Raw genomic sequence first — 26244 nt, 5'->3', positions numbered from 1 at the left:
TATTCAAATTTTTCATGCCACTAAAGTATCAGAATTACAGAAGAATCTCTGATAATACTTAAACAGACAGCTTTATCACTACAAGTAATTAAATCTTTATAGTGTATGGCTACAGCAGTAATCACAGTCAGCAACACTTCTGAACTTCCATTCTGGTTATTGAGCCTGAATCCCTGTGCACTCTTCAAACACCCACAAAGTCCAATTTGACAGAAACAGATATCCACATATAACAGCAGCCATATTTAACACATATTTAGAGAAGCTCACAAAAATCAACCTACAGCTACCAACATTTGTAGTGTCACCTCTGACAGTTCCACAAATAAGTGTTTTTGTAAACTTCACTATTTCTAATACAAGCACTTTCTACTCTGCACCCTCCAGCACCTTATAACCAGCTGAAAGAAAAAGGCGAGTGAAAACCATCATGCAGTTTCCAGGAGACACAATGGCAGCTCTACAATGACAGAGTTGTCTAGGTTATTCCATGCCAAAAAGAACTGCAAAACTTTACCACTGAGAAGGGTGGGGGGAGGGGGGTGGGGCAACACACACACCCCAACATCACACACCACCACTTACAAATATTCTAAGCAACCCAATTCAAGTAGAATAGGTAGCTCTTTTCCAAGTACACTGAAAATTCAAAACACACTTCACCATACTAAATGGGGAATAAACAGAGAATGCCTACAGACGTGTCTTTGACACTATCCTTTCACAAATAAAACACTAACTGACACCCCCTTCTCCCTCAAGGCTTAAACCCTGTGAATAATTAACCTGAAAAGAGGGCTCAAGTAACAGCGAAAATAAACACATGTAGGAAGTCCAACAAAACTGATATAGGAGGGGGATTCTGCAGTTCAGCTCAATTTGTCTCTCTGACATCTTCACTTATATTCCTACAATATCTACATTAACTCCAGTTCCTAGTAAATGTAGTTTTAAAGCTAAGTAGCTACATGCAACTATCTTTGAAAATAATAATTCTAACAGTCTTCAATATCAAGAGACCTACTGGTAGTATTTCAGGTGGTGTTCAAACTACAAGAAAATCAGTATGCCCAGGTGTAAAATTAAGGTAAAAGGCCACAATCAAATCACATCACACATTTCGGCAACACCAGTCCACCAGGCAAGACAGAAGAGTCTCACACCTAGAAGAGAGTATGCAGCTGTACTCTTCCCTGGTGCTCTGTTTACCTGCTGAAAATCCAAAGAGCAAACTATCCAGCACAGAATCACAAGATAGAGGGAGCTAAGTAAACTTCCTTCACCAGACCTGATTCTACATGGATCTTTGACATGCATCCTCACTTACACATTTAAACAGGCAAATAAAGAACAAGAATCATCATTATTTTTGCATTACGTAAATAAACAAAGAACAACAAGAACCATTTTTGGATTACTACGTTCGCTCTCATTTTTCAGACTTACCTGGTCTTTTTCATGGGGTAGAAGGCTGACAGGTGGAAGAGAAGCTGGGAAAGTGCTGGAGTATTTTGGTACTCCTTTGCTTTCCAAACTGCCATAATTCACTCTATACTGAGGTCCATCCTTCAGTAATCGCCCATTGTTCACAGCACGTTTGGCCCCCAGACGCAATCTCTGCTGAAAGGCAGGACTGTTGAAAATATTTGCTAGGTCATTTTGACTTCTCAAGTACTTCTCTATGTTTTTCAGGGAGGAGCCATTTGGTTCTTGAAGCCCTTCAATTGCTCTTCTCAAGAGTTTATTCCAATCCACATTACGAAGCTCATTACAAGCTCCTCTAGATCCCTTAACAGATTTAGGAATAGTGCCAGGTTTAACAGATGAAAACCGTCCAGGATTATCTGGGTCCTTGTAGGACGCAAGGCCTTTGTTGGTAACTTTAAGAATAGAACCATCTTGAACACTAAGTTCCAACTGTTCTGAAACAGTCTTCTTATCTAATCCATGGGAAGCACAAACAGCATGACATATTCTCTCTTCAGAAGGCCTTTGTTTCTGCTTTTTAACTTTTTGTATAGCTTCAAGAATCCACTCCGTATAAAGAGGGTTGGCAAGTTTTACCATGGTTGACCAGTAATTGTTTCCAGCCAAGGGTTACCCATAGAGGTTCCTCCTTATCCTTTTAACAGATCTTTCAGAGGTTGTTCACACCTCAGACACAAATCAAAGGATTCCACACACTTCTTGGATGCATCTCAAAAATATCCATCCTGAGGAGTCGGAGAAGGCAGGGAAATGCCAGCTGACTGAAACTTCCAATTACTTCACTGTTAGGGAAAGGCAGAGAGGATTCATTTGTGATGATACTGGTATATCCTTACAAGGAAGTTTGTTGCAACCTTTAAAAAGAAAGAAAGAAGAGGCAGGAAAAGAATATAGTTAATGCTGAAGTAGTAAAAAGAAATATAAGGCATGCAGACTGCATTCATAGTGTAGATACTGCAGTACACAAAAATCTTTGTGAACTTTTATGAAATGTTCACCAATTCCCACCCCACACAAGTCATCATAAAAATCCTTCCACTTCTCATAACATGCAGTGGATTTAGTTTTCTTTAATTCCATCACCACAACACTTAACCTGCTACTAAACTGGTGGACACCTTCCATTCAGCCAGAGATCTGAAAATATTCTGCCTACAAATCATTCCAAGACCCACTGGTATAAGAAAATTGCTGTCTCTGTGGATTATACTTGCACTAAAACAAACAAACAAACCCCAACCGACCAAAAAACAATCCTCAACCGATGAAAGTCAAATTATTAACCACAGCCATTTCTTACAGCATACTGCCTTTAAGTGCCATGCCGTATGTTGATTATACAACTCAAAAATCAAAAGCAAAACAAGAGAACTGAGCCACTAGTATTACATCCTTCATTAATAACTAGGAACCCTGTGATACAAAAAGGACTCAAAGGCACTTCTCATTCTAAGCTGTAAAGAGGCATGCATCTTTGATACAAACTTCTAGGAATAGAAATGAAGATGAAGTAACAGGAGACATTTTCAGATAAATACACTGTCAGCATGAAGACATAAAGAGGTCACATTGACAAAATACATTTTGGTGACTCCCAGTTTAATACATAATTTGGTTTACTTATTATGGAATATATCACTCCAATAGGAAAAATTCAGCGGCTACAAAACTTAAATAAGAAACCTGCAAACATCTTGATCAGGAGTTTATTCATTCTGCAGGACAATATAAAAAAGAAAAAAGCCATACAAATTAAACTAAGACAGTAGTCACCTAATGAATAAATAAATATATTTGAGGTATTTGTTTTTTCTGCCACTGAATGTGAGGAAGCACTTTTGAAGACACTAACAGAATTGTATAATGACTTCAAAACAAAGAAAAACAAATAAAAAACAGAAGAGGAAAATATTCATCAATAAATGGGCTGTCTTGTAAAGCAGAAGATTCACCAGTTTCACAGCAAAAATCTAAACCTGAGTTAATCTGAAACTACATTTACAAAGATATGGCAAGCAGCCTACAACTAGCAATAATATCTATGATTACACAAGTTTTGAATAAATGAATGAAAATCAGATCCAAGTCATCTTGCAATTCAATCATGTTTAAAACTTGCGTAAATTATGAATAGCAAGAAAAAAATAACTGATGCAGTAATCTAAATTATTTTCAACTCATTAAAAAGATTCCTCTGCAACTATGAAGCAAACGACTACAAAGAAGACTTTTGGTCCCAATATCTTCTCCTCTGTCTTCCCCCTCAAAAATCTCTTTAAATATAAACTCCAGATCATGTTTCACACATTATTACACCTACACAACAGGATTAGTAACAAAGGAGCAGCTGGTTATCGGTGAATATAGAATTCTTCTATACCCAAATAGTAGAAATATTAGTAACTGTATGAGTTTGCCATTCTTTAGGTTTGATTGAAGCTTAAGAATTTTCAGATTTATAAATATGACAGTTAAACTGACAGCAAGAATGAAAACACACATTCCTGATACAAATGCAGGGCCTGAATGTTTAATTGACTCTCATACTGAACCTTATTGATCTACATGGATTGGATCCTGGTTCTTGCTTCTAGTCTGTATTCATGACAGTTATATTTGCTAACAGTTCTGTGTATTTCAAGTATTTGTAATAAAACAATAACTTTTTCTATAAACAGACATTTTAATTTATCCGGCTAGCAAAAGCCATTCTTTCTCTAACAGCACTGTTTATATTCACTGTTATCAGATAATCCCAAAATAACACTGTAGCTGCAAAATGCAGACAAACATAGGGAAAAGTTTCCACGGTATCATGACTCCCACAAATTCTCTCACAACTCTGACACTGAAAATACAATAACACAACAAAGCAGAACTCTCTATATAGTGGAGGCTCATTCTCACTGAGACTATATTATACTCTGTGCCTATAAACTTGGAAGTTCTCTGTAGCTACATAATAGAGCCTCAGATTCCTAGAAAGCTACTTTTAAGTTTAAAAGTTTTTTAGTTAGGCTGTTATACTGAACCTTCATGAAGACAGTACCTAATTAAATGCTGAATGCTGCATTTGCTGAGTCAGACATACTTGCCTCATTTTTAAATGTACTGCAGTACTGTTATGTTAAGTTTCATACAAGCAACCACATCACTTCCATTAAATTCCAGAACACACAGTGCAGGGCTTGTTCCAAGCACCTAGGCACTGATGAACATTTCAGTATAAGTGCTATAACTTGTGGGTTACAGGAATTTTTATTGGCCAGTGACTGTGGCAAAAGGTGAACATAAACCTGTATCTTCATGTAAAGTCTACTGCTTGGTACACGACTTTCACAGCAATATACATTCAGAACTACATTTTTACTTATTTACTTAAAACTCCCTATGTGTAACACAACCTCCTGCATGCTAGCGCCTACTAAATCAACACTAGTTGAGTGTATCAGCAGGAGCACAGTTTCCAACACACAGGACAGGATATTTCAAGAGGAAAATCAAGACATCTTAAATTCACACCAACAGAATCCAAATTCATTCTGCTTTAGGAAACCATGCAAAGCTCATCCGATCCAATTTTGGAAATATTTTACCACAACCTAGAGTTCCTGTTATTCCGCACCTTGATTGCATATGTATTTCAAGTGTAGGACCCTGATCTCCACAGCTGATACGACAAGGTCACCCATACATGAGATTCAGAATATCCTCGTAATAACAAATATCTCTGCCAGCAACATAATTCAGCTGAGTGATCCTGCAGCTATAAGTTAAAGAGGTCTGTCATAAATCAAGTCAGAACAGATTCATCCAAAATTGGCAATACAGAGAGATAGATACATATACATGCCCAGTGACCGGATAAAGACAAACTGCTTTAGCAACAAACCTTCCAGATTCAACATAAGACGCCTCACAAAAGTTCAAAATGACATTTGAGTTTATAAGTTTAGAGCTTAACTTCATCAAACCCACAAAACAGTGGTCATACATCATTTCATATAAAAAGTGTGATGCTTACCTAAACAAATTGAGGAAATACCAGTTTTTAAGAGTGATTATAATTTAGTAGCAGGGACTCATGTCTATTTATTAATCTTCTTCCCCTTGTAATTAAATAACTTTCAATCAAACCCTTAACAGTACCCATCCAATCGCAGATTAGATTTTCCAAACTATTAAGTGCACAGAGCCACTTCCAAGTTATGTCAACGGTGTTGAGCTCTTTCTATGTCATAAGTCATATTTCAGCTTTTACACTCTATAGTACCTTATTTTGAAGACATGAATATTTGAAAGTTTGACTACACTGTATTACTGACCAAATCTGTTAACAGGTCCGCTACTGAGGACCTGCAGAACATAAGCATTCAGAATGTAAAGTACATTACCTTTAAAACATGAAAAGCCATCTCTAGTCAAGGCTTGTCCCTTTACCTGAGACATAAATTATCAGATAAATACAAAGAAGTTGCAAAACTGCAGCTTGGGATTTAGAATGAATGTAAATATGACCTTTATAAAACACACACCTATTATACAGCCGATTCTAATTAAAGAATGCACTGACTGAACATGTCAATCTCAGGTGTCATCAGTAATCCTATAATCCTGTAATGAAGTCTTTTTTAGACTGAACTAGTATCTGGAATTATTTCCAAGTGATTCAGACCGTGAAAACAAGCTGTGTACTCAGAAAGACAAAAAAAAAAGTCATTATGCTTCCCTCCCTCCCCAAGAAACAAAACTAAAAATTATTGCACAAGTATCCAAAAGCATTTCAGAAAATACAATCTAAAGACTTCTCTTTGAGAAATTCATGAAAAAAAAAAAATCACTTTGACTGTCTTAAATGTAAATCCAGTTAAGCTTTTAAAAACTGAGGTTAACACAGCTACCTAAAAGATAAATAGAAAGGGAGGGAGGTGGGGAGCGAGAGACAACAGCAACTTGTGCAACCTGCCGGTGACCTGCGAAGCACAATTTTCTTCTGCTCCCTCCTACCTGCTCTGCACACACTCAGGAGAAGCAGCAGCAGGCCAGCTCTCTGCTGCAGCATCAGGGTCAGGTAAGGATTGCAGCAGAGGAAGAGGAAGCAGAAAGGTTTTTGCCATTTTTCTTTCCTCCAAGCCATTACTTATGTAGCTAATCAACTCTGTATTCCACCCCCATCTCAATTAATGATGCAAAAGAGGGATGATACTTGTTTCCCCATTGCAAAATACATGCACCTACAAAGAGACAGAGAGAAAGCAGTCCTGGCAAGGACTCCCAGCACACATGACACCTAAAATTACTCCGATCAGGAAACCTGCTATTGCATTACTCTTTATACGACATACAGTTTTCAATCATAATAAGGAAGGGCAATGACACTTGCACATGCTTTAAACAGACACATGAGGAGACAGTATAGTAACTTCAAAACTACACCAAGAGTCTTAGGGGTGTGGGGAGCAAGAGTGGTCCACGTGAATCAAACTGACAAGGCGCTTGCACTCTGCGGCACCCCACAAGGCTACTCTAAGATCATATGCTAAAAAGCGGCTCACAACGTGACGGCACCGAGCACCACCAGAGGAAGCAGCATCAGCACAACATGACACCAGCAAAATCACCCAAATTCACCCTTCCCACCCTCTTCCATGGAAGTTCTGAACACTTTAAAATATGATACTGGGGAGCACGGGAAGGTAATATCCATCGCCAGCAGTTAACCTGGGAAGGGGGTTTCACTGGAAACATTTTTTTCTTGGGACAGTGATTTTCAACAGAAAGCGTACCGGTTTGCTTTTTGCAGAGTGGGTGATTTTCAATGCTCAGTGACAGAATGCTAAAGGCGAGGTCTGGGCAAAGAAAACACGGTGTGAACGTCACTTCTGAAACGTGGTTTTAGAGGCTTGACCATCCCCCTCCCCAAGTTAGTTCGGGTTTTTGCAGTACACCCGTGCCACGGAGACGTGCAACGCCTAGTGCCGAGCGCCAAGGCATTGTTGTATCTGACAGGGGCCGGGGCTGCCTGGCGAACCCTCCCGGCCTGGCTCCGGGGTTCTTCACCTCCGGGGCGGAACGCCGCAGCCCGCAGGCTCCGTTCCGGGGGCACGGCGACCCCGCCGGACAGGGCAGCCGGCGAGGCACGGCGTGCACCTGCACCCACCCGCGGGGGCGGCGGGCGGGCGGCGCCGGGGGCAGCGGCCTCGCCGGCCCCCCCGCCGCGCCCGCGGGAGGCAGGCTGAGCGGGCCCCCCTCCCCGGTACCACTCACCTCCGCGGGACCGGGGCCGCGGGGGGAGGAGCCTCCTCCGGGCGCCGCAGCGGCTCCCCCTGCTGCCGGCTCTTCCCCTGCTCCCGCTGCCAGACTGCGCCGGGGCGGCTGCCCCCGCTGCCGCGCTGCCCCCCTGCCGGCGGCCGCCGCGACTCCCCCTACCGCCGCGGCTCGGCTCGCCTCACCTACGCCGCCATTTTGTTTCGCCCTGTTGTACTTAACGTGAATCCGACATGACACTGATTACAGCCCAATGGAGTCTCATTAAAACCTTACCTACCCCCGCGCCCCGCCCACCGGCGCCCGCCATTGGGCCATCCTGCGCACGCCGCTCCACGCTCACAGGCCGCGGGCCCGTGTCCATCAACCGCCCACCCCGGCCCTGTTCCGCCCAGCAACCAGCCGGTCTCTCCCATTGGAAGGCAGGGCGTGTCAATCACGAGGCACGCCCCTTCCCTCACGCACGACCCCGCCCACCAGTGAGAAAGGGCGGGCCTGGAGACTGCTATTGGCTGCCACGGCCGCCACACACCCGCATGGCCCGCCCGGCCCGCCTCACCGCTGGGCCTCGAACGCCACCGATTGGTCACCCGCAGCAGGCGGAGGCGAGCGCACTCGCAAGCTCGCCTTCCCGTTGGCTACCACTGCTGTCCGTCTGGTCCCGCCCGGCCTCGCTACCCTCCCCCACCCGCCACCGCCCCACCCGCTCCTGAAGTTTGTTCGAGAGGGTGATCGCCAGCAAGAGACACCGGCGGCGGCCGCCTGAACCAGCCCAGCAGGGCGGGCGGGCGCGCGACACACACTAATAAGCAGCCTTAAATATTGAGCGTCACGCGCGTGCTTCAGATGCTGCCACTCGCCCGGGCGGGCGAGATGGAACAGCACGCTGCCGGCAGAGCCCTCCCGAGGTGCTGGCACTGGCAGCCGCTTATCGCGCACACACGCACCCCGCACCGCCGAGGGAGGGGAGGAGAGGAGGGGGTGGGAACGGGGACGGCGACAATGACTCCCAGCTCTACAGCCACATGCAGGTCCCTGCAAGTTTCGCCATGCGAAGCACAGGGACTTCTCTGTCACCCCGTCTGCGAAGGAACAATTGCCGCCTCGGAAAGACAGGGTGGGAGCATGCAACACAAAAACCTCAGCCATCCCCTGCCTCCCTCCGCCACTCCATTCCCCCTCTCCCCACCCCATCCAACCCAGCCATCACCTCCTGCTGCTGCTCCCCCTCCCCTGCAAAACGCAGCGCGTTGCAACGCATTTACCGAGCGCAAGTGTCTGCAAACACGTGCATCAGCCTCCAATGCAAAGGGAAAAAAAAAGTGCCCAGCCTAGTGACAAGCCCCCTGCACTGAGAGAGGGGAGGGAAAGGGGGTTATTATGGCAAATTGCAGCCTGTCACCCAATGCAAAACAAAACCCATCGCATGCTCCCTGTTAGCCCCCACATAAACTCCTGGGAATCTAACCTCCGATGCAGGTTTCCCCCCTTTGCTTGCAATGACCTCCTTTCTCTGCCTGTGTTTCTGCAGCAGCGGTTCCTGCGGAATGTGCTGCCCCTGAAACGCGATCGCGGCTCCTCTCTCTCTCGCTCGCTCTCTCCTTCTCTGTCTCTCGCTCGCTCTCTCGCTCTCTCTCCTGGCTGCAACCAGAGCCAGGAACACAACAACAACACAACCTCCCCCCACCCCCTTCCCCAAACACATACACACTGAAGAGACCCAGCCAGGAGAGCCAGACGAGCCGGGGAGGGGGTGGAGGGAATCCCCAGCCAGCGGATTGATTGCACCAGTTACCTTCTCTAAGCCCCTTCGCGAGAGGGGGGAAAAAGAAGATGAATACAGAGAGAATACCTTGTCTCCCCTCCTCCTCCTCCGCGGGGCTCCTCTTCTCACTCCAAAGTACTAAAAGGTGGACGGGCAGATCAGACACAAGCGTTCAGCTCACGGCGGGAGCGAGGCGGGGGAGGGGAGCCACACGAACAATTATCATTAATTGAGAAATTAAAACACTAAACCCACCCTTCCCGGTGCCGAGCGGGCGCAGATTGCGAGGACTGGTGCTAAGACACAGGACCTGATAACAGCTAATTGAAAGGTTAATCTACATAGGCTGTGACAGAAGAGGTCCCTCCCCACTTTTTTATCTGCTGTTGGCAAGTGGGAAATTGAGCTCCCCCCACCTTTTTCCCTCAAAAAAAAAAAGAAAAAGAAAAGAGAAATGGGGGGAAAAGGCAATAAAGTTTGGGGGGAGGCGCGTCCCCGCGGCAGGCCGGGAAGGCGGCCGGAGGGGCCGCGTCCACCGCCGCCCCGCCGAGGGGCCCGCCCGCCGCCCGCGGGGGCTTGGGGTGTTGTCCAATGTGGGACGATGTAAATCGTCTCGATGGCAGCACCACCACAGGCAGGCTTTGGCAAATCCTTCCCAAAGGGCTTGAACTGTTCCTCGGTCTGCAGGAAAAGGGCCGTGTTTGAGGCGACCATAATTAGTCTGAAGGATGAAAGGAGGGTGTGCAAATTATAGATGTTGTCGTCCCATTGGGTTTGTTGTGAATGTAACAAGATGTTCTGAAGAGTGTATTTCAAAGGACAAGGTGATAGCACATATGGAGCGAAAACTTGCTTAAACATTTTCTCCATGCTGTCTTGCACCATGCTGCCCAAGGCCACTCGACGTGTCGAAGTTCCAATACCCGTGTTGGTTTTCTCAGCTGTGGCTGAGCAAACGCCCCTTCTCACTGAAGTACGGCATGACAAAATACTGCGGGGAATATACCATAGGGTGCCATGCAAGGGCGGAAGAGGTAATGTGCCTACCTGAGCATCTACTCAAGCGAGTACCAGATGGACACACCTCATCTTCCCAAACTTGAAACGTGACCCATCTCAGAGGTCTCCCAGACAGCCTCTTTTCCATGTCTCCTGGGTGACGTGTTGCATTAGGGGCCTGTCTGCAAAGTTTTGTAAAATTAATACCTGCTCCCGAAAAAGAAAACACAGAAAGGAAAAAAAAAACCAAAACCAAACACAACAACCTTCCTTTTAGAGCAGGTGAAAAATGACCTACAATAAATTAAGGTCTTTCTGGGAAAGACCATGTGTTGGATGCAGACCAGCAGGTGAACAAAGTTTCTGTAATAAAATAGTAAGCGTTAAGGTTTACTGCAACTTTTTTTCAAAGTCAATTGCTGGAGATACTGTATAAGGAAGCTCTTTGGTGGTGTTTCAGAGCACTGTAAAATTGAATGACCTACTTACAGAAAGCTACTGGGTGAAAATACCTATGATGCCATACCTGTTGACTGAGGTTTTAGTCTTTTAACTGCAAGATGCAGCTTTTAAACACAGAGCGGGAAATTGACATGTGTAGTGACCTAATATTTGTTGGAGAATCCTTCAAGGTTCACATATTATGCAGGACTTGGCTGTGATTGAAAATAGCTTTTAAATTATCAGAAACAATATAAATCATTACAGCACAATTTGTAACAGAGTGTCATATTTGCAATACTATTCTGAATGTTGTGTCAACATTTCCATTATAAACTTTTTTTTTTTTTTTCTTTCTGGGAAATTTATGATTTGGTTAGTGGTAAAAGAGGAAAATAATCTCTTGAAACTGAAACTTGGCATGGCACATCCCAGTTCAGGAAACAAAATACTGAAGAAAACTCGACAATCTGCTTGGCTATTTTGAAATTACAAGTGTGCTGAAGACATAAGTAATAGCACAGAGAAAAATCAGAAAAGTCTCTGTTTTAAATACTTTAATTCTTTCTTCTTAATGTAATTCTTTTCCTAAAAATAAATTTTATAGGCCAATATGTCATTTGGTGTTATGTTCCAGTTTCTAACATATTCAAGAACCTTTTGTTTGAAGAGAAACTCCTATGGATCTTGACATTTACAGGTATACCTAACACTGTATGAATTGTGAAGTTAAGCACATGAACCTCTTTATACATGAATCATCCTCCAGCAAACTTAGATCCACTATCACTGTCAATTATCCTGTTTCCCAAAAAATGACTTCAAAAGAATTGCATCGTGTTAATTTAGGGCGGTTCAGTCTGAGACAGTGCATGTTACAGAGACAGGTCATAAATACCTGAAACACGTCGGATCTAATTGAGAATGTCTAATGTGTTGTGTGCATTTTGGTTTGAGACCTAGATAAGAAATGGTTTTGGTTTATTGTATGAAAAAAAATCAAAACTACATTAAAAATATCCATGGAAAAATTACAAGCCCATCAAGGAAGTTAGTGTAAGCAATAAAATTGACACTTCAGCATGTCTTCTACTGTCCAACTTTGGGGGATTTACTCTCCCATGGCCACTACAAACTGATGAAGTACAACGGTTAATGCCCCTGAGCAGTAACAGGTGCCCAGGCACCTACACATTGAATACACCCATTCCATCTGCTAAAAAGATGTCCCTGATATTAAAAGAAGTATCTACAATCAAAACCACTCTCTCTCATCTGCTATTGGAAAGAAGTACTATGGCTCTGTTCACTCTGTTCCATTAATTTTTTTGCTTTAATTGTAGTTTAAATATCCTCATTTAAAGAATATATTTTTCCCCCCTGTGGAAAAATATATTTGATTGGACATCTATATGGTAGTGTATGTAGTAAGCAGATCCTTCTCCATAAAAGTCCTTAAGATTATTCTAAAAATGCATGTAAGGTTGCTATTTTTGGATCACAAGTGTGAGAAAGCAAGAAGGGCTGAACATGGTCTGAGTTAAATTCAGTTCTCAAAAATAAAAATCTTAAAACTGCTGTATGTATAGCAGTGGTATAAGACAAGCTGGAGACTACCCTTTAAATGAAGCCCAGCCATATGCAGACCAAATCCATCAGTATACAAAAAAGAACACTAAATCGGAGTTTGAACACTCGTTTGAAATCAGTGAGAAAATTCTTGTGCATGAAATTGCTGCCATATATAAGAACAAGAATTTCCCTGTGAGAGCTTTAATCGCTGGTGCAGTTCCATTAGAACTAGTGGGGCTGTTACATATTTAGAAACAATTATATAGTTGTCCATGTTGGTGTGGTGACAGATCCCTGTTTATCTCTGGAGCTGCTAGAAGGTGAAGTCTTGACCCCCATCAAAGTTTGGCAAAACTTCCTATGACTTCAAAGAGCCAGGATGTTCATTCTGTTATTGCCATACATAACCACATCTATGCCTACAGTCACCTGCAAATTGCCTCCTCTGCATACGCTGTTGTAAGAAGTGACCCTGGGGAGAAAAGTCATCCTAAGAGTGCAGCGAGTTTCTCCCCAGCCTCTGCAGTCACCCTGAGCGTGTCCCCGCCGATTCACTGAACCTGTATATCCTTTACCTCTACCACCTCCTCTGCTTAGCTCACCGGCCAGGGGTTCAGCAGCTTCCCCGTAACCGTCACCTTCGACCTCATATTCCTTCTGAATTAAAACAGCCTTTTCTTTCTTCACTTACGTGATTTTTTTTTTACAGCCTTTTATGTTGTAATTTAATCTGAAAGATTAATCCATTTAACTAAATCTACCCCTCTGAATACAAACAGACTATTTCTTGGTTTATATATGAGGCTATTCAGCACTGCACACAACAGAGCATCACTGCCCAATGTAGGTACTATTAATAAATACTAATATAGATTATGTGAATATGTACCTGCACATATTTATACACACACAGGCACACACATAGTTAATAACCTGTGAGCATATTTTCTGGCCATTTGCTGTCTCCTCTATTACATTTAATAAAATTGAATAATAGTATAAAATACTCTCCTGCTGCCATCTTACTGTTTTGGGGGCTTTTTATTTCCTGAAACTAACATTATAAGGTAAATGGTATAACAATCTCAACTCAGGAGTTGTAATTGGTATCATACTGTAATGTGGAAATAAGTGTTTGTGGTAGATCAGCTGTCATTCCACAGGGATGGAGACAGTGACTTTTTATAATAAATCCCACACGTTCCGTTCTACTCTGGCAAATATACCACACTGCTCTATCGAAGTACTTTACATTCCTTAATTAATTAGTTCCTATAAGAGCTCAGTTAGGTGAAAGTACATTATTTTTCCTGTTCTCCAGCCAGAGATACAAAGCATAGAGCACAGTGGTTAGAAGAGGATGCCAGTTTAAGGAAGGATCTGGCCACCTGAGTTACAAGGGCCCCGCTCCAGCCACAGGAGATTCGGTGATGGAGTGGCCGTGCTAGTCAGGGAGAGGGAACTAGTGGCCTGTTAACACAGATTTGAAACCTTAGCAGGAACATGTCTTTTTGCTGCACCAACTAGTATTCATGTTAAAGAGGCAACAGGATGAATAGAATTTAGGAATGCAAAGGAAAAGGCTAAAAGCAAAGCAGAAAAAACCAGGTGGCTCTTACACATGATAGTATCCTGTAAGATGGTGCTTTTCATATTCACAGTATCTCACAATACTGCATACAGTGGTTCTATTTATACACACATGATAAAGGATTAGTAAGTGATTAATAGATGTTTTAATAAATGGTAATCAATTGTTACGAGTCCAATGGGTCAATAGGGTTTTTTATAACAATAGCTTGTCATCAGCTGAAACACCCTACCCAAGTATTTAAACTTGATATGCTTTACACAGAAACACCTGCTAATCTTTTATAAAACCTCACAAATGGAATCTTAATATAAAGTGTGACTCAAAACAAATTTGCTGGAGAAAAAAGGATTAGAACCTAGGCTCCACAGTAAATTGTTAGCTATAGCTATACTGGGTTTAAGTTTCTCCTTTTGCCACATAAAACGCACTGATATGACAGGAAGCATTTTGCTGCTGTGTGCAAGAGTAGCGTTTTCTAGGCTAATCCCAAGAGGAAGGCCTGCGATATTGCAGGACTCTTGTATCAAACGGCATCACTGAACTTGATGCAGCTTTGTGTTTTTATACACATTTACAGTAGCGCTTTGTGAGGGCAGCTGATGGAGGATGGAATTGAAAACGAATAAAGATCAGTTTGCTCAGAGGTAGTGAAAGCTGCCATAACCAGAAACTGCTCAGGTCCTTCTTGCTACTGTCCTGCTGCGATTAGTTAGTCTAGGTGAAAAGGGAGGATGCTGGTGTTTGCAGGAGCCATTTTAACACCTCAGCTTGTCTTTGTGAGCTTTAAAGTAATTAACTCTCCAATCATTATCGGTTGACTTTGTCCACAGGTTTAGGTTTCCCTCCTGCTGTTCCCTTCGGGGATATTGGGTTGTCACTTTATGAGAGGGGGGGATTCTTTTTAGAGTTCGCACAAAATCCCTTTCACAGCTTCCCAACAGCTTTTTGTGCTCTCCAAGCTGCTGGAATACTCTCCCATGCTCTGTTTTAATGAACATTATAACTTTCTCTGGATCCAACTGGACAAGAAGAGAGAGGGGGAAAAAAGCCTCTTCGAAAAGCCTGGTATCACACTTGCTGAGCCCTTCAGATGAAAAGGTGGCCATCCTCAGTACTTAGAAGCCAATAAAAGAGACTGCAAAGGCAGTTTTGCTAAATAAGGTTACTTTGAGCCTCTAAAGGATCCTGACAGTCCTTAATGTAACTGAATGTATCCTCACAACTTCCAACTGTGATGTGGGTGTACTACATTCTAGTTCAGTTTTAGCCAGGGGAAAATTTCCAGACTTAAAAGTTGTTGGCAGTCTTTTATTGGTCAAACATTGCCAAGAAACATGGAGAAAAAAGGGGCGGAGCGAGCTTGACCATATTTTTGTTACTTCCATTCTCATCCAGTTTCCACTACATTTTTTTAAGTCCTATTAATAAGCTGAAGAAATTGAATTGACCAGAGAGGCTGTTACCAGCCACATAATTTGGAGACTGTTCAGATGCTGCCCAGCCCTTGGTGTACAACAGCACTAGACAAGCAGCCAGAGCTAAAAGAAATATGACTGAAAGGCACACCCACCACATTTCAGACTCAACAGACAGTGAAACCCTCGCCTACTGCAGAGCTGGTTGGAGCACTTCCCCTTGCAACTCCTGCTCAGCATCTCCTGGCACACACACCTTCTCCTAAAGGATGGGAGTTTGGGAAACAGCCCATGTGACAAACCAGCTCTGAATTTGCCGAGCCCAGGCTTAGAAGAACCTTAGGGGTGTTCTGTATTTTTCGAAAACTGAGCAACCTCCACTCCAGTCTTTGACTTTTTCAGCTTGAAACCAAGTGGAGTTTGGCTGGTCTCAAGGGCCAAACTGCTACCTGCAGCTGGAGTTTTAGCTGGGTCTGTATGGTGTTTTCTTTACTTTGTTGGCAGCATTTGTTGTGAGGTTTCGTTGCTAAAAAAAGCTCTGACTGCACAAACAATTTATTTCAGTCACTTCCCATAGCTGCCGGTGCAGGAGCAACTCTACCTCTGTTAGCTAGACTAGGAGGCCTGTCAGAGTCAGGTGGCGATATACCACATCATTTCAAATACCTTTCAGAAACCTTTAGATTTGCTCAATGCTGCTTTAAAAATAGCCAGTGGCTTGCTTGTATTAGGGCTCCCAACCTGACTAACGCGGGTTGTCAAATTATTGTCACGCACTCTAGGATTTTGTACTAAATATCCTTTGGGAAGGAAAATCTGAGTGAAAAGGGATTTGGGGGGCAGGAGAGACTTGTTTTTCTGTGTCAGGTAATATGAGAACGTGAACTACTGTAGTAGCTAGGAAGAGCTAAGGTAATAACATATCAGTGCTGGGAACACCAAGTATCTTCTTCATACACATTGAACTACACAGACTGTCTCCTCAGTGGTACATAGGATAGGTAGCTGGTGATTTATCAAGATGCCAGGAAAGGAGTTGCATTATCCAGCATAGTGAAGCTCTCTGTTTATTTTTAATAAATAAATAAATAAATAAAGAGGGAAGTTCTACCTCTCAGCTGACGGCAGGACCTGGGCAAGCAGTGAGATTGTCAGGATTGTTTCCTTAGCACTGGCCAGAACCCCCCTGTTACCCTGATATTATTCCCCTTTGTTATTCGATATCCCACAGTGCCAGCTAAGTCAGGAGTTGTCACACTCCTCACTGGTGCAGCAGGATACAAAATAGCTGGGGGTGGGGAGGAAGACTGGAATGGTTAGGAGGTGGAAGGGAAAAGGCCTTTTTTTGTGAAAACAGTAGCACCAGCTGCATCCTGCAAGTCGCTAAATTAGCCAGTCGGTTGTTTTTCTTTTAATTTTTGTGTGGATTCAAGAATAGGTTGTGGATGTCTTGGCAACTCATGAATGAGGCTCTTTATGAAAGAATTCACCTTGCAGAGGGGCTGCTGTCAGATGCACAAGCCTCTTTCCATTAATTAAGCTGCAGAACATCTCCTCTGCTTTTTTTTTTATCCCATCCCTCTCAACCGTCTGGATAATCAGACCCTGTGTCTTTCCATAACATGCACTGCTGTCTCTCTTGCTCCTCATAGTATTTCACCCACTCTTAATTCTAGGCTGCCAGATCTATTTATTTATTTATTTATTTTTAACACAGCTTTATTGCTGCTAAGTGCAATATCATGCTGCCTGAGCTAAGAATTAAGGTGAATATTCTTTTCCACTGCAACCAGCAGCATTTTCTGTGCGTTATTTTCAGCTGAGAGGTGGCCTAAGAGCAAAGTTGGATATTTTTCAAAAGCTCGTCTGGGAGTTAATCAACTCTTATTGTCTTTTGACAGGAGCTGAGTGCTTAACTTGCATCCAGTGAGTCATCCCCTGGATTGTGGCTCACTTACACGCAAGCAGCCCCACAGAAGGTGCAGAGCATGTCTGGGCATCCTAGAAATGACCTGCCATTAAAAGTGTAGAGGCTAAACCGCATTGGGTTAGGCAGTGATTACAGGTGTAGTTATGCCTGGACAGACAGTCTGGGGAGAGAACGTGGGTTGTACCAAGAACCTTAATCAATCCCCACCCAGCTTTGCTCTGGTCTGAACAAGATGTGTGACTGCAATTGAATAGTCTGGAAGTTCTTAGTGAGGATACTCGTGTGTATTTATGAAGTTATACACCTGCTTCAGGGAATAATACCAAAGCCTTTAAAAACAGTGAAAGGTTTCCACTGACTGATAAGCTTGCTATCATACCATAAGTGTTTGTATGTTTGGGCTAAATTTTGTATGGCTGATTTAAAATCCCAGCCACTAGGAACAGAAAAATACAGTATATGGTATTAATGACAGACTTCTAAAAATGATCTGTTAGTTTTCCTTCACACATTAATTTCCTGCAAATGAAGCAATCTGAAGTAGAGTGCACAAAATAATTAATCTTTGGAAACTCTGGACTAAGTTACAATAAAGTTAAATAAAGAGCTCATCTGTGGCCTCAGTGCTCTTTCTTGGAAACCAGGGGTACAGAAAAGAATCAAAAATAAAGCAAATTCCAAATTATCTAATAGGAAAGGAATCTACAAATATATGTAATAAATTCCCACATTACATCATAAAAATAACTTTCTCACAAATGCTGTCATTGCAAATGCCAAGATATGTAGGAGACTATTCAATTGGTAGTAAAACTGAGTAAGCAAATGAGAAATTATTCAGATTGGAAATATGCATTTTCTAATTTTGAGACTTGGTGGTTTTTTTTTTTTTTTTTTAGAGATTATCATGTTATCTATTATACTACTAGGAATTGGATGTGGTAGAATTTGAAATATCATTTAAATTGTACACTCGTGAAGGTAGAAGCACTCTTCCTGAATACAGGCAGCATCTCAAAGAATGAGCATTCACAATAAACTCCACGTTTTTATTAGCAAATGTTGACTTTTTAATCCAACGCCATAATTTGGTTAAAATTAAAGCATAATTGAATAGTTATCAGTAAATGGAGAACATTCAGGAATATAAGAAAAATAATTTCATCTTCATTAGATCCAGGAGAAGTAAGCCTGACCTTTTTTGTTTGTTTGTGATCTTCTGTCGAAATCAGGCCCTGAGTTTCTGTGCCTACATGTAGCCATTTCAGGAAAGACCATAAATAAGTTATTTTATTTACCTTCTGCAGAGGGAATCTGTAAAAATAAATCATTAATATTTGTAAAATAGCAGTGACATCCTCACAGAGAAATTATACACAATAACAGCATACTCCTAAACCCTGGAAACTTCCAGTAGAGCATTCTTGTTCACATCCCTTTGCCCACTCAGCCTACATGTCCTTTGTTTCTTTCACGGTTTCACTTTTTTTTTTTTTAATCTTTCCTTGGCTTCAAATCCACAGCTATCCAGAACTATCTCAGGAAAATAGTCTAATGGAAAACAATATTGCTGAAGAGATTAAATACAATAGCAGGCAGCAGGATCTTTTGAGTTTTAAACACATGGTACTGTCTCTAGTCTTGCTGAAAGCTGCTTGCTGGAGTTTTCTTGTTTGTTAAATAGGAAAAATATTAACCTGTCTCGTGGTGAAGTAGGCTCGAAGCTCAGAAATGGTTCTGTCTGTATAAAGGCCGGGCATTACTAGAGAGCATGTACAGCTTGGGAGGGGGGTTCTGAATACAGTGATGAACCCACTCAATTTCAATTGCTGCATATGGGGGTTTTTTCCTCTTATAACAATTAACCTCTTAGAAAAGAATTAGCACTGAGTTTACATGTTGACTCTATAGACATTGGATAATTGCTTAAAAAAAATCTTCTGTAGTCCAGGAAATTACATTTCTCCTTTTGCTTCTAAAATTACAAACTTCTGACTTCCCAGCTGGTAATGCAAGCAATCAAAATCGGGTCTCTTGAGTGCAGTTGCATGACACACATGAACAACAATCTCATTTCATAAAGAATTAACCCACAGCCAGCCACATTTATTGGCTCCAATTCCTGCCACAAAGCCCATCTGATCTGAGTACCGTGCTTCCCACTTTGCACAGGTAGCAACGTGCTGGTCAAGTATAATAACAGCAAAGCTTCTCAGAGCCCTTCCCTGACAGAGGGAAAGGGTTTGGAATAAAGCACTGAACTGAAACTCAGGAGCTCTGGCTCCATTTTCTGTCTTTCATACAGACTACCTATCAGTAAGTCACTTAACCTCCCAGAGTTTCATCTTCTCTTCATCACATAGGGACAGTAATACTTCCTTTGACTGTCTTTTAAATCTAGAGTATAAATAAAGTGACATTACCCCCCCTCACTAATCTCAGTTAAGACATCTAGGCACTACTGTGGTTCTAATCAGTAACAGCATTAGCCACCATTTAAACAGAAGGGCCTACTTCAATTTGGAATATCCTTGATTTTATCTAGTTAAAATTCTCTTTGTAATTTCCCTGTGGTGTTTTGGTTTTTTTTTTTCTTTTTCTTCTTCCTCTTTTTGAGAGAAGGTGGGAGGAAAGGAGTTACTTGATTTGGGTTCACGATTTAGTTCTTTAAATGCTCCAAGTATAGGGTCATAGAAAGGAAGCTGAGAACATAGATGCAAATGAGGAAAAGCCGGCAAATTTAACTTTTTTTCAGCAGGATCACTCCCTAAAATGTGTTCTCTAGATCTTAGATTTAAAGATGACCTGCCAATGAAAGTCCAGAACAACGCATAACTCAGTTGTGCACTTTCCTCATGAGCTACCTTGAAGTAATCGCGGTGGAGGTTCCCCCAGCACCTCTTCATCATTTCATAGACTAAACACCTTGCTGCTTTCAGATATTTTTTCTTGATGTTCAGTCTAAATCTTTCTCCTGTGTTTTAAGCCATTGCAACCCTAATTATAGTCCAAATCAGTTCTTCCCCATTATTAGTGTTTACTGCAAAGGGTTATCTTGGGTGAGCAATTGCCATATTCTTCGCCAGTAATCAATTAAGCAACCTGTAGCCACTTATCTTTCTGTTTTAAAACACTTTTTAGCTGGAAGATTCAAACAAACACTACCACCTTCAGTTTTGCCAAAGACTGCCATTCAGTGGGGTTTGTGCTACAAAGTCCAGTCTGGAGAAAGGTTATTAATCCATTCAGAAGTCTGACTTTGATGGCATATGTTCACGTTTGTATTTGAAATTTCTAGATTGACAACTCTTCAAAACCAATTGCCTTCTCCTGGGACAGGAACATGAACCTTTATTTCTCTTTAATTTGAGAAGTGACACCACTGCGGGCTCCTTCACGAGTCTAGCAATACTGAGTGTGGTGTTCTTTGCAGTATGACTGACTGCTTGAGTTGAACGAGTACATGTTGACCGTGGGGGAGCTGCAGGGGTGTCTGCATTTGGTTGTTTTTTAAATTCATCCACATGTTGTGGGGAAAGAAGCTTTTAGACGTTACATGATTCAGGCAGATTTAAACAACATTTTATTTCAGCAGCATCTTAACATTTTTCAGCACAGCTTTGTGAACTGTTGAGGCTTAGTACAGAATTTTTTTCTTAGATCAAAAGATGTGACAGGCCACAAAATATGTAGTGAAGAACTGAAACCATCCCCCATACACACCAAGAAGCACCGCTGCCTACCAGATTTCCCTGACAAAGGTGTCTTTAGCATGAGTCCAGAAAATTGACACTCCAAACTGCACATATACTTCAAGACAGACGGCCGTCTGCCAGGGACAAAAGTCTGTCTTCTTTTGTGATGAATTACAATGGAGCGCAGCAGTCATTGCAAGTTCAGTGAAAAGGGAGGCTGTGTGTGATACCATGCTCAACCAAGGGGCATCAGAGGAACCGAGAAAGAGGTGGAGCTGGCAGGTTCCCCAGGGCTTGTGCCTCCAGCCTGCGGTTCTGCCTCTGCTCTACCTGGTCCCCTGCTGCAATGCTGGGCAGAAGTAGCCTGTCAATGGTTCCAGGTACAAGGAAGAAGACAGAACTATTGTCTCCCATCGCTAGACAGTTTTAAAGCCCCCAAAAGACTGAGGTTCTCAGAACCACACATATAATTTAAAAATCTCTAATGAGAGAGAATCTGAAACTCAGGAGGCCCTAAGTCCAATTCAGAGACAAATTCAAGCGCTTATGACAGCGACGGATGAGATACATCCATTCACGGAAAGAAAAACAATTCTATGTTCATGCAGTTGAATTGTTTCTAATTAATTCATGATCTATATTTCATACTGCTGAAGCTGGGTCTGAGGCACACTAAAAAAAAATCCTTCATGTGGCACATCTCCATGGTGGCAAGGGTGCTGAGTCACCGACTCCATTATTAACAAGTTTTCTTGAGTTTGTAACTCACCTCTCAATTTTGTTCTCTTGTTCCCGGACACAAATAATGAGTTGTTAGTACAGTGTGACGGAGCAGCGAGGGACAGCTGCCCCTGGAGCCTAGGGGTGTCCCGGGGCTGGCGGTGAGGGAGCAGGGCAGGGCAGACCCTGAGACCATGGCCGGGTTTAACCAAAAGCCAAGCTCACCTGGGAAGTTTGTGGTGATGAGGCAGGTCCAAGGTCAAGCCAGGCAGTCGATCCACAAGTCAGAATCTGCATCAGGTACAGTGAGGAGCAGGCAGGGCTGAAATCAGGGTCAAGCGGGAAAGTCAGCCTGTGGGCTGGATGAGCAGGGCCCACGGCCAGGCACAGGCATGGCTGCAGCTGGGCTGGAAACCAGCGCTCCCAGCACATGGCGGGGGACTGAACTGAACTGAACTGGGGCTCCTGGGCAGGGCTGGGCAGTGGGGAGGCCCCAGCTGAGGCTGGTCAGGGCCATTAATGCTGATATACTCTGATATACAGATGCAATGTGTTTTCAAGTTTTCTTTATAAATAAACACCGTGAAAAGTGCCATACATTTGCCTGCCACATAGAGCAGGGCCTTAATGTTACGCAAATAATAACTTGATCCTACAAACCCTTGTATATGTCACTGAGATCTTATTACAGCCTGGGTAAGAGGATGCTGGGTGTTTGCACTGATGAGGCTATTTCAGTATGATAAGCTGCACTAAGTGGGCTCAGTTTTGCATCAGTGGAGGGCATTTGCATACTGCACTGCCAGGGAAAAGAAAACCTTCCATATTGTAAGAGTTTGCCATGCACAAAAATGCTGCTGCAAACATCGATGTACGTGAGCAGTTCCAGTGAAGTCAGTACTCTGTGGAAGTGCTGTGTTGGTGCTAGCAAGGCTAAATAAAAGGGTTTGCAACACTTCCAATTCTTGGATGCTCACTAGAAAAATCATCCATATACTTTCAGAACGTTTTGCAAAATCCGTTGCCTTGTGATTTATAAAATTGCACATGGAAAAAGAGTGGCAAATATTTTTGGCTATGAGAATTCAAGTAGTCTTCTGGAAGATTCATTATTAGAACCAACTTTAAGTCCAGCCAAATATTCCCATTCTCTTTCATTTCAGTCCTTGATATATGCTTTCCTGTTGAAAGGCAGTCTGGAAGAGTTGTCCATATTTCCATTCTATACAACACTTCTTTTTTCTATCAGCTGCTGATTTCTGATTTTTTTTTTCATTTCAGATTTTTTTTCTATTTAATAAGTTTTTTAAAACCAACAGAAGAACCCAAAATGTATCTTGTATTTTCCATTCTATGTTGCATTCTGCAGTTGTGTCTTAAAATTCTTCCATAAGTCCAACACAATATTATTCCTACATGAATATAATTATTTTAGGCCAGGCCCTTGAAAAGCTGGCACCACATTTAAAATTCTAAGAAGACAACATTTATATTAAAAACCAAGTGACTTCATATCTCTATAAAACTATAGACACATACTTACACATGCATATACACACATACTTTTAGTGTAGTGATATGTTCTAATGCTGGGGTTTCAAACTCATTTTCATCGGGGGCCACATCAGCCTCGCAGTTGCCTTCAAAGGGCCGAATGTAAGTTTAGGACTGTATAAATGTAACTACATCCTGCTGATGTGGCCCCCGGTGAAAATGAGTTTGACACCCCTGTTCTAATGGGTTTATATGCAGCCTATTAAAATAATGTAAATGGAGAAAACAAACCAGATTACCAGCAAAAAGTGCAATAACAAGATTAAGACCCAAATTATAATCCCCAAGCAAGCTGAGAAGTCATAACATGAACAATTTCATTCTGCTCCTACAACATTTGCATTCACTAATTTAACTACAAAAGAGATTTGGGGGAGTGAGGGGAGATCCCAAGGCTCCAGGATCGTTTCTCCAGCCAGATTCAGGCTGGGTCTTGTTTGACTGAAGCGGAAATGAACAAGAGACTTGCTGCATCCATTCAAACAGCATCTCTGACAGAGACGCCAATGTGGGAAAGTCCTTTATGGATATTGCATACCCTGGAATTTAAGCAGAACCTCCAATAGATTCTGGTAGCCCAACACAACTGCTCACCTCTCTCCAGGCCATCCTGCAAATGGAGCTCACAGTATGGACCTTCAAAGAAGCACGATGCAGCTTAGTAGGGCAGCGCTGGTGCAGAACAAAGCATTACCTGCAGGCAAGTCGGTGGGAAGGAATTAATAAACACAGTTACCCATAAAGTGAGAATGCAACAGTAACAAAAATGAAAGTGATTGTAAACTGTGTTAATGGGTGGGTAATTCATGTAGTAAATAGAACAGAAGAGAAGGCACACAAAACATTGCTTTGGTGAATGGTGTAGAAAAACCTGTCAGAAATTGATGTCAAATATATCCTTTGTAGCTTCACTGAAGTATTTTGCAGTAAAGCAATCAAAACAAATATGCAGAACCCAATTATGGGACAAGAATCTTCTTGTAGTTTGATCATAGGAGTGCCCTGGCAGTTTGCTTTGACAACACCCAGGTTTTGTGCTGTTCTGGGACTGGCTGAGAGTGCAGATCCAAAGCAAGACCCCCAGTCCAGCTGCTAGGTGAGTTTATGTGGTGCTGAGAGTAACGAGCAGCTCTGTACCCTTGCTACATGGATGCAGTGAAATCACTTTCCTGCTTAAACTGTGCACATACAGAAAGAGGTTTTGTTGTTGTTTTTAAATTATTGTTCAGCCGTATCTCTGTGCTTAATTTCTGCCTGTTCAGCTTATGTAGTTTAGTATTCATGACTTTGCACCTTGGACTTCCCAGTAGGTCATCCATCTCACATTGTGCTTAAGGCCGGAGTCCTTTCCATCCCATATCCACCAGAATGTTCACCAGCACCAGCAGGTGCTGAGTAGCCTCATCATTTCCTCAGGCTTCATAGGGTTGGAAAAATCATTTGCTGGACCACCAGGAAACAAGCAGCAGTTATATCTGGCAAGCCTAAATGCAAAGGGAAGATTATGGGTTTTAAAGCCATCACGGACCATTCCACATCACATAGCAACTCTCTGACATATTCCTCCATGCTTCAGCATGAGCAAACACAGAGAGGGATGGGGGCTGTCTAAAGGCTCTGAGAGCATCCCCCCTGCTGGTTGTTTGGCTACCTGGACTCAGGGCCAACCTGGAGCCAGTGCAGGGGGGAGCTGCTCCCCCTGCTCTGCTGCTCTTGGACACCACACTGCGGCGGGGCTCAGCCAGGGCTGGTACCAATGCCTGTGGGACCGGCTTTTAAGCTAAACCCCTTCCACTTGGCGCCCATCTGAGCTGAAGCTCCTGCTGTGTCTCAGCCATGCCTGTCCCTGGCTTTGGGCCCATTGCTCTGGACCTAGACCCTGACCCGCAGCTGATTTCCTTTCTTACCACCGTGGCCCTGCCTGGTGCTCACTGGGCTGTGCCCGAGCCTCGTAGCCCTCACTGGACCTGCCTTGCTTGCCTCACCTGGCGGCTGTGGGACTGGTGAGGCTTCTGCCCTGCCAGCTGTGTTCCTGTGCTCAGCTCCCAGCCCACCTTCCCTTGCAGAGGGCCAGCTCTTGCTGTTCCCTGACACGCTGTTCCTCTCAAAATCTCCACAGCTTGTAAAGATTGATGATCTCAGCAAAAATGTCAACCCATTTTCCTTCACAGAAGAACAGAAATGGTGGAATCAGCCAGGAATCGAACCTACCACTTACACTACTGAACCGTGGATTAATAGTCTTACATAATTTCCCCTCTCTCAGCAATAAGAAGACAGAGCTAGAAACTTTGGGAACTCTTTATCTTAGTCCTCCAGCCTTTCTATACCCAAAGTACAGAGACATCCTGGAAATAAATGCCATTAATTCACAGGTAGAAGAAAACAACAGTGGCACTTAAAACTCTTGGCGTCCAATGGATCTTTCAGTTTCGTGCCCTTCCGACCTCAGCTGCAACCTGTATCTCACTGGCACCTCAAAGAATCACTGCACCAGCAAGTGTCATGAGACTAAAAAAATATTTAAAAGTCCTCTTTGAACTGTAAGTCAGAGGTAGTCCAGGGAAACTGAGGTCAACATGTCAGGATGATCTTTTCTTCTTCCCCTGCTTTCCTCTCATGCCTTCCTCCCCCTGCCCCAGCTGGTATTGCTGGTGGCTTGGGCCCTGCTCCTGGAAGAAGTCTTTTTGTGCCTATTGCTAAACTCCTGCAGCAGCTGCTCAGACCTTTTCCTGTTACTGTGTTGTGATGCACTCAGGATTTTACCACAGAAGTGGTGGTCGCCTGCCTGCCATGAACCCAAA

The 26244-nt window shown here is 43.0% G+C and overlaps 1 protein-coding gene across 5 annotated transcripts in view; it reads right to left on the bottom strand.

Moving 5' to 3' along the window:
* The window catches only part of KAT6B (lysine acetyltransferase 6B), a 110561-nt gene extending 100955 nt beyond the window's left edge, over positions 1-9606 (bottom strand). For 3 of the 5 annotated variants that reach the window (XM_065639014.1, XM_065639017.1, XM_065639018.1), the window contains exons 1-2: positions 9224-9297; positions 1447-2342 (exon numbers count right to left, since the gene is read on the bottom strand). In XM_065639014.1, the coding sequence (XP_065495086.1) occupies positions 1447-2067 (621 nt within the window). In that variant the 5' untranslated portion in view covers positions 2068-2342; positions 9224-9297. Of the gene's footprint in view, positions 1-1446; positions 2343-7755; positions 7832-9223; positions 9298-9550 lie in introns of those variants that run through there. The other 2 variants (XM_065639016.1, XM_065639015.1) reach the window with 2 other exon arrangements.
* Positions 9607-26244: the final 16638 nt, after the last annotated feature.

Source organism: Caloenas nicobarica, chromosome 7 (genome assembly GCF_036013445.1).
Source record: "Caloenas nicobarica isolate bCalNic1 chromosome 7, bCalNic1.hap1, whole genome shotgun sequence".
Classification (NCBI taxonomy): Eukaryota; Metazoa; Chordata; class Aves; order Columbiformes; family Columbidae; genus Caloenas; species Caloenas nicobarica.
Note: the sequence above shows the minus strand (reverse complement) of the source record. Positions and strands in the feature narration are given on the sequence as shown.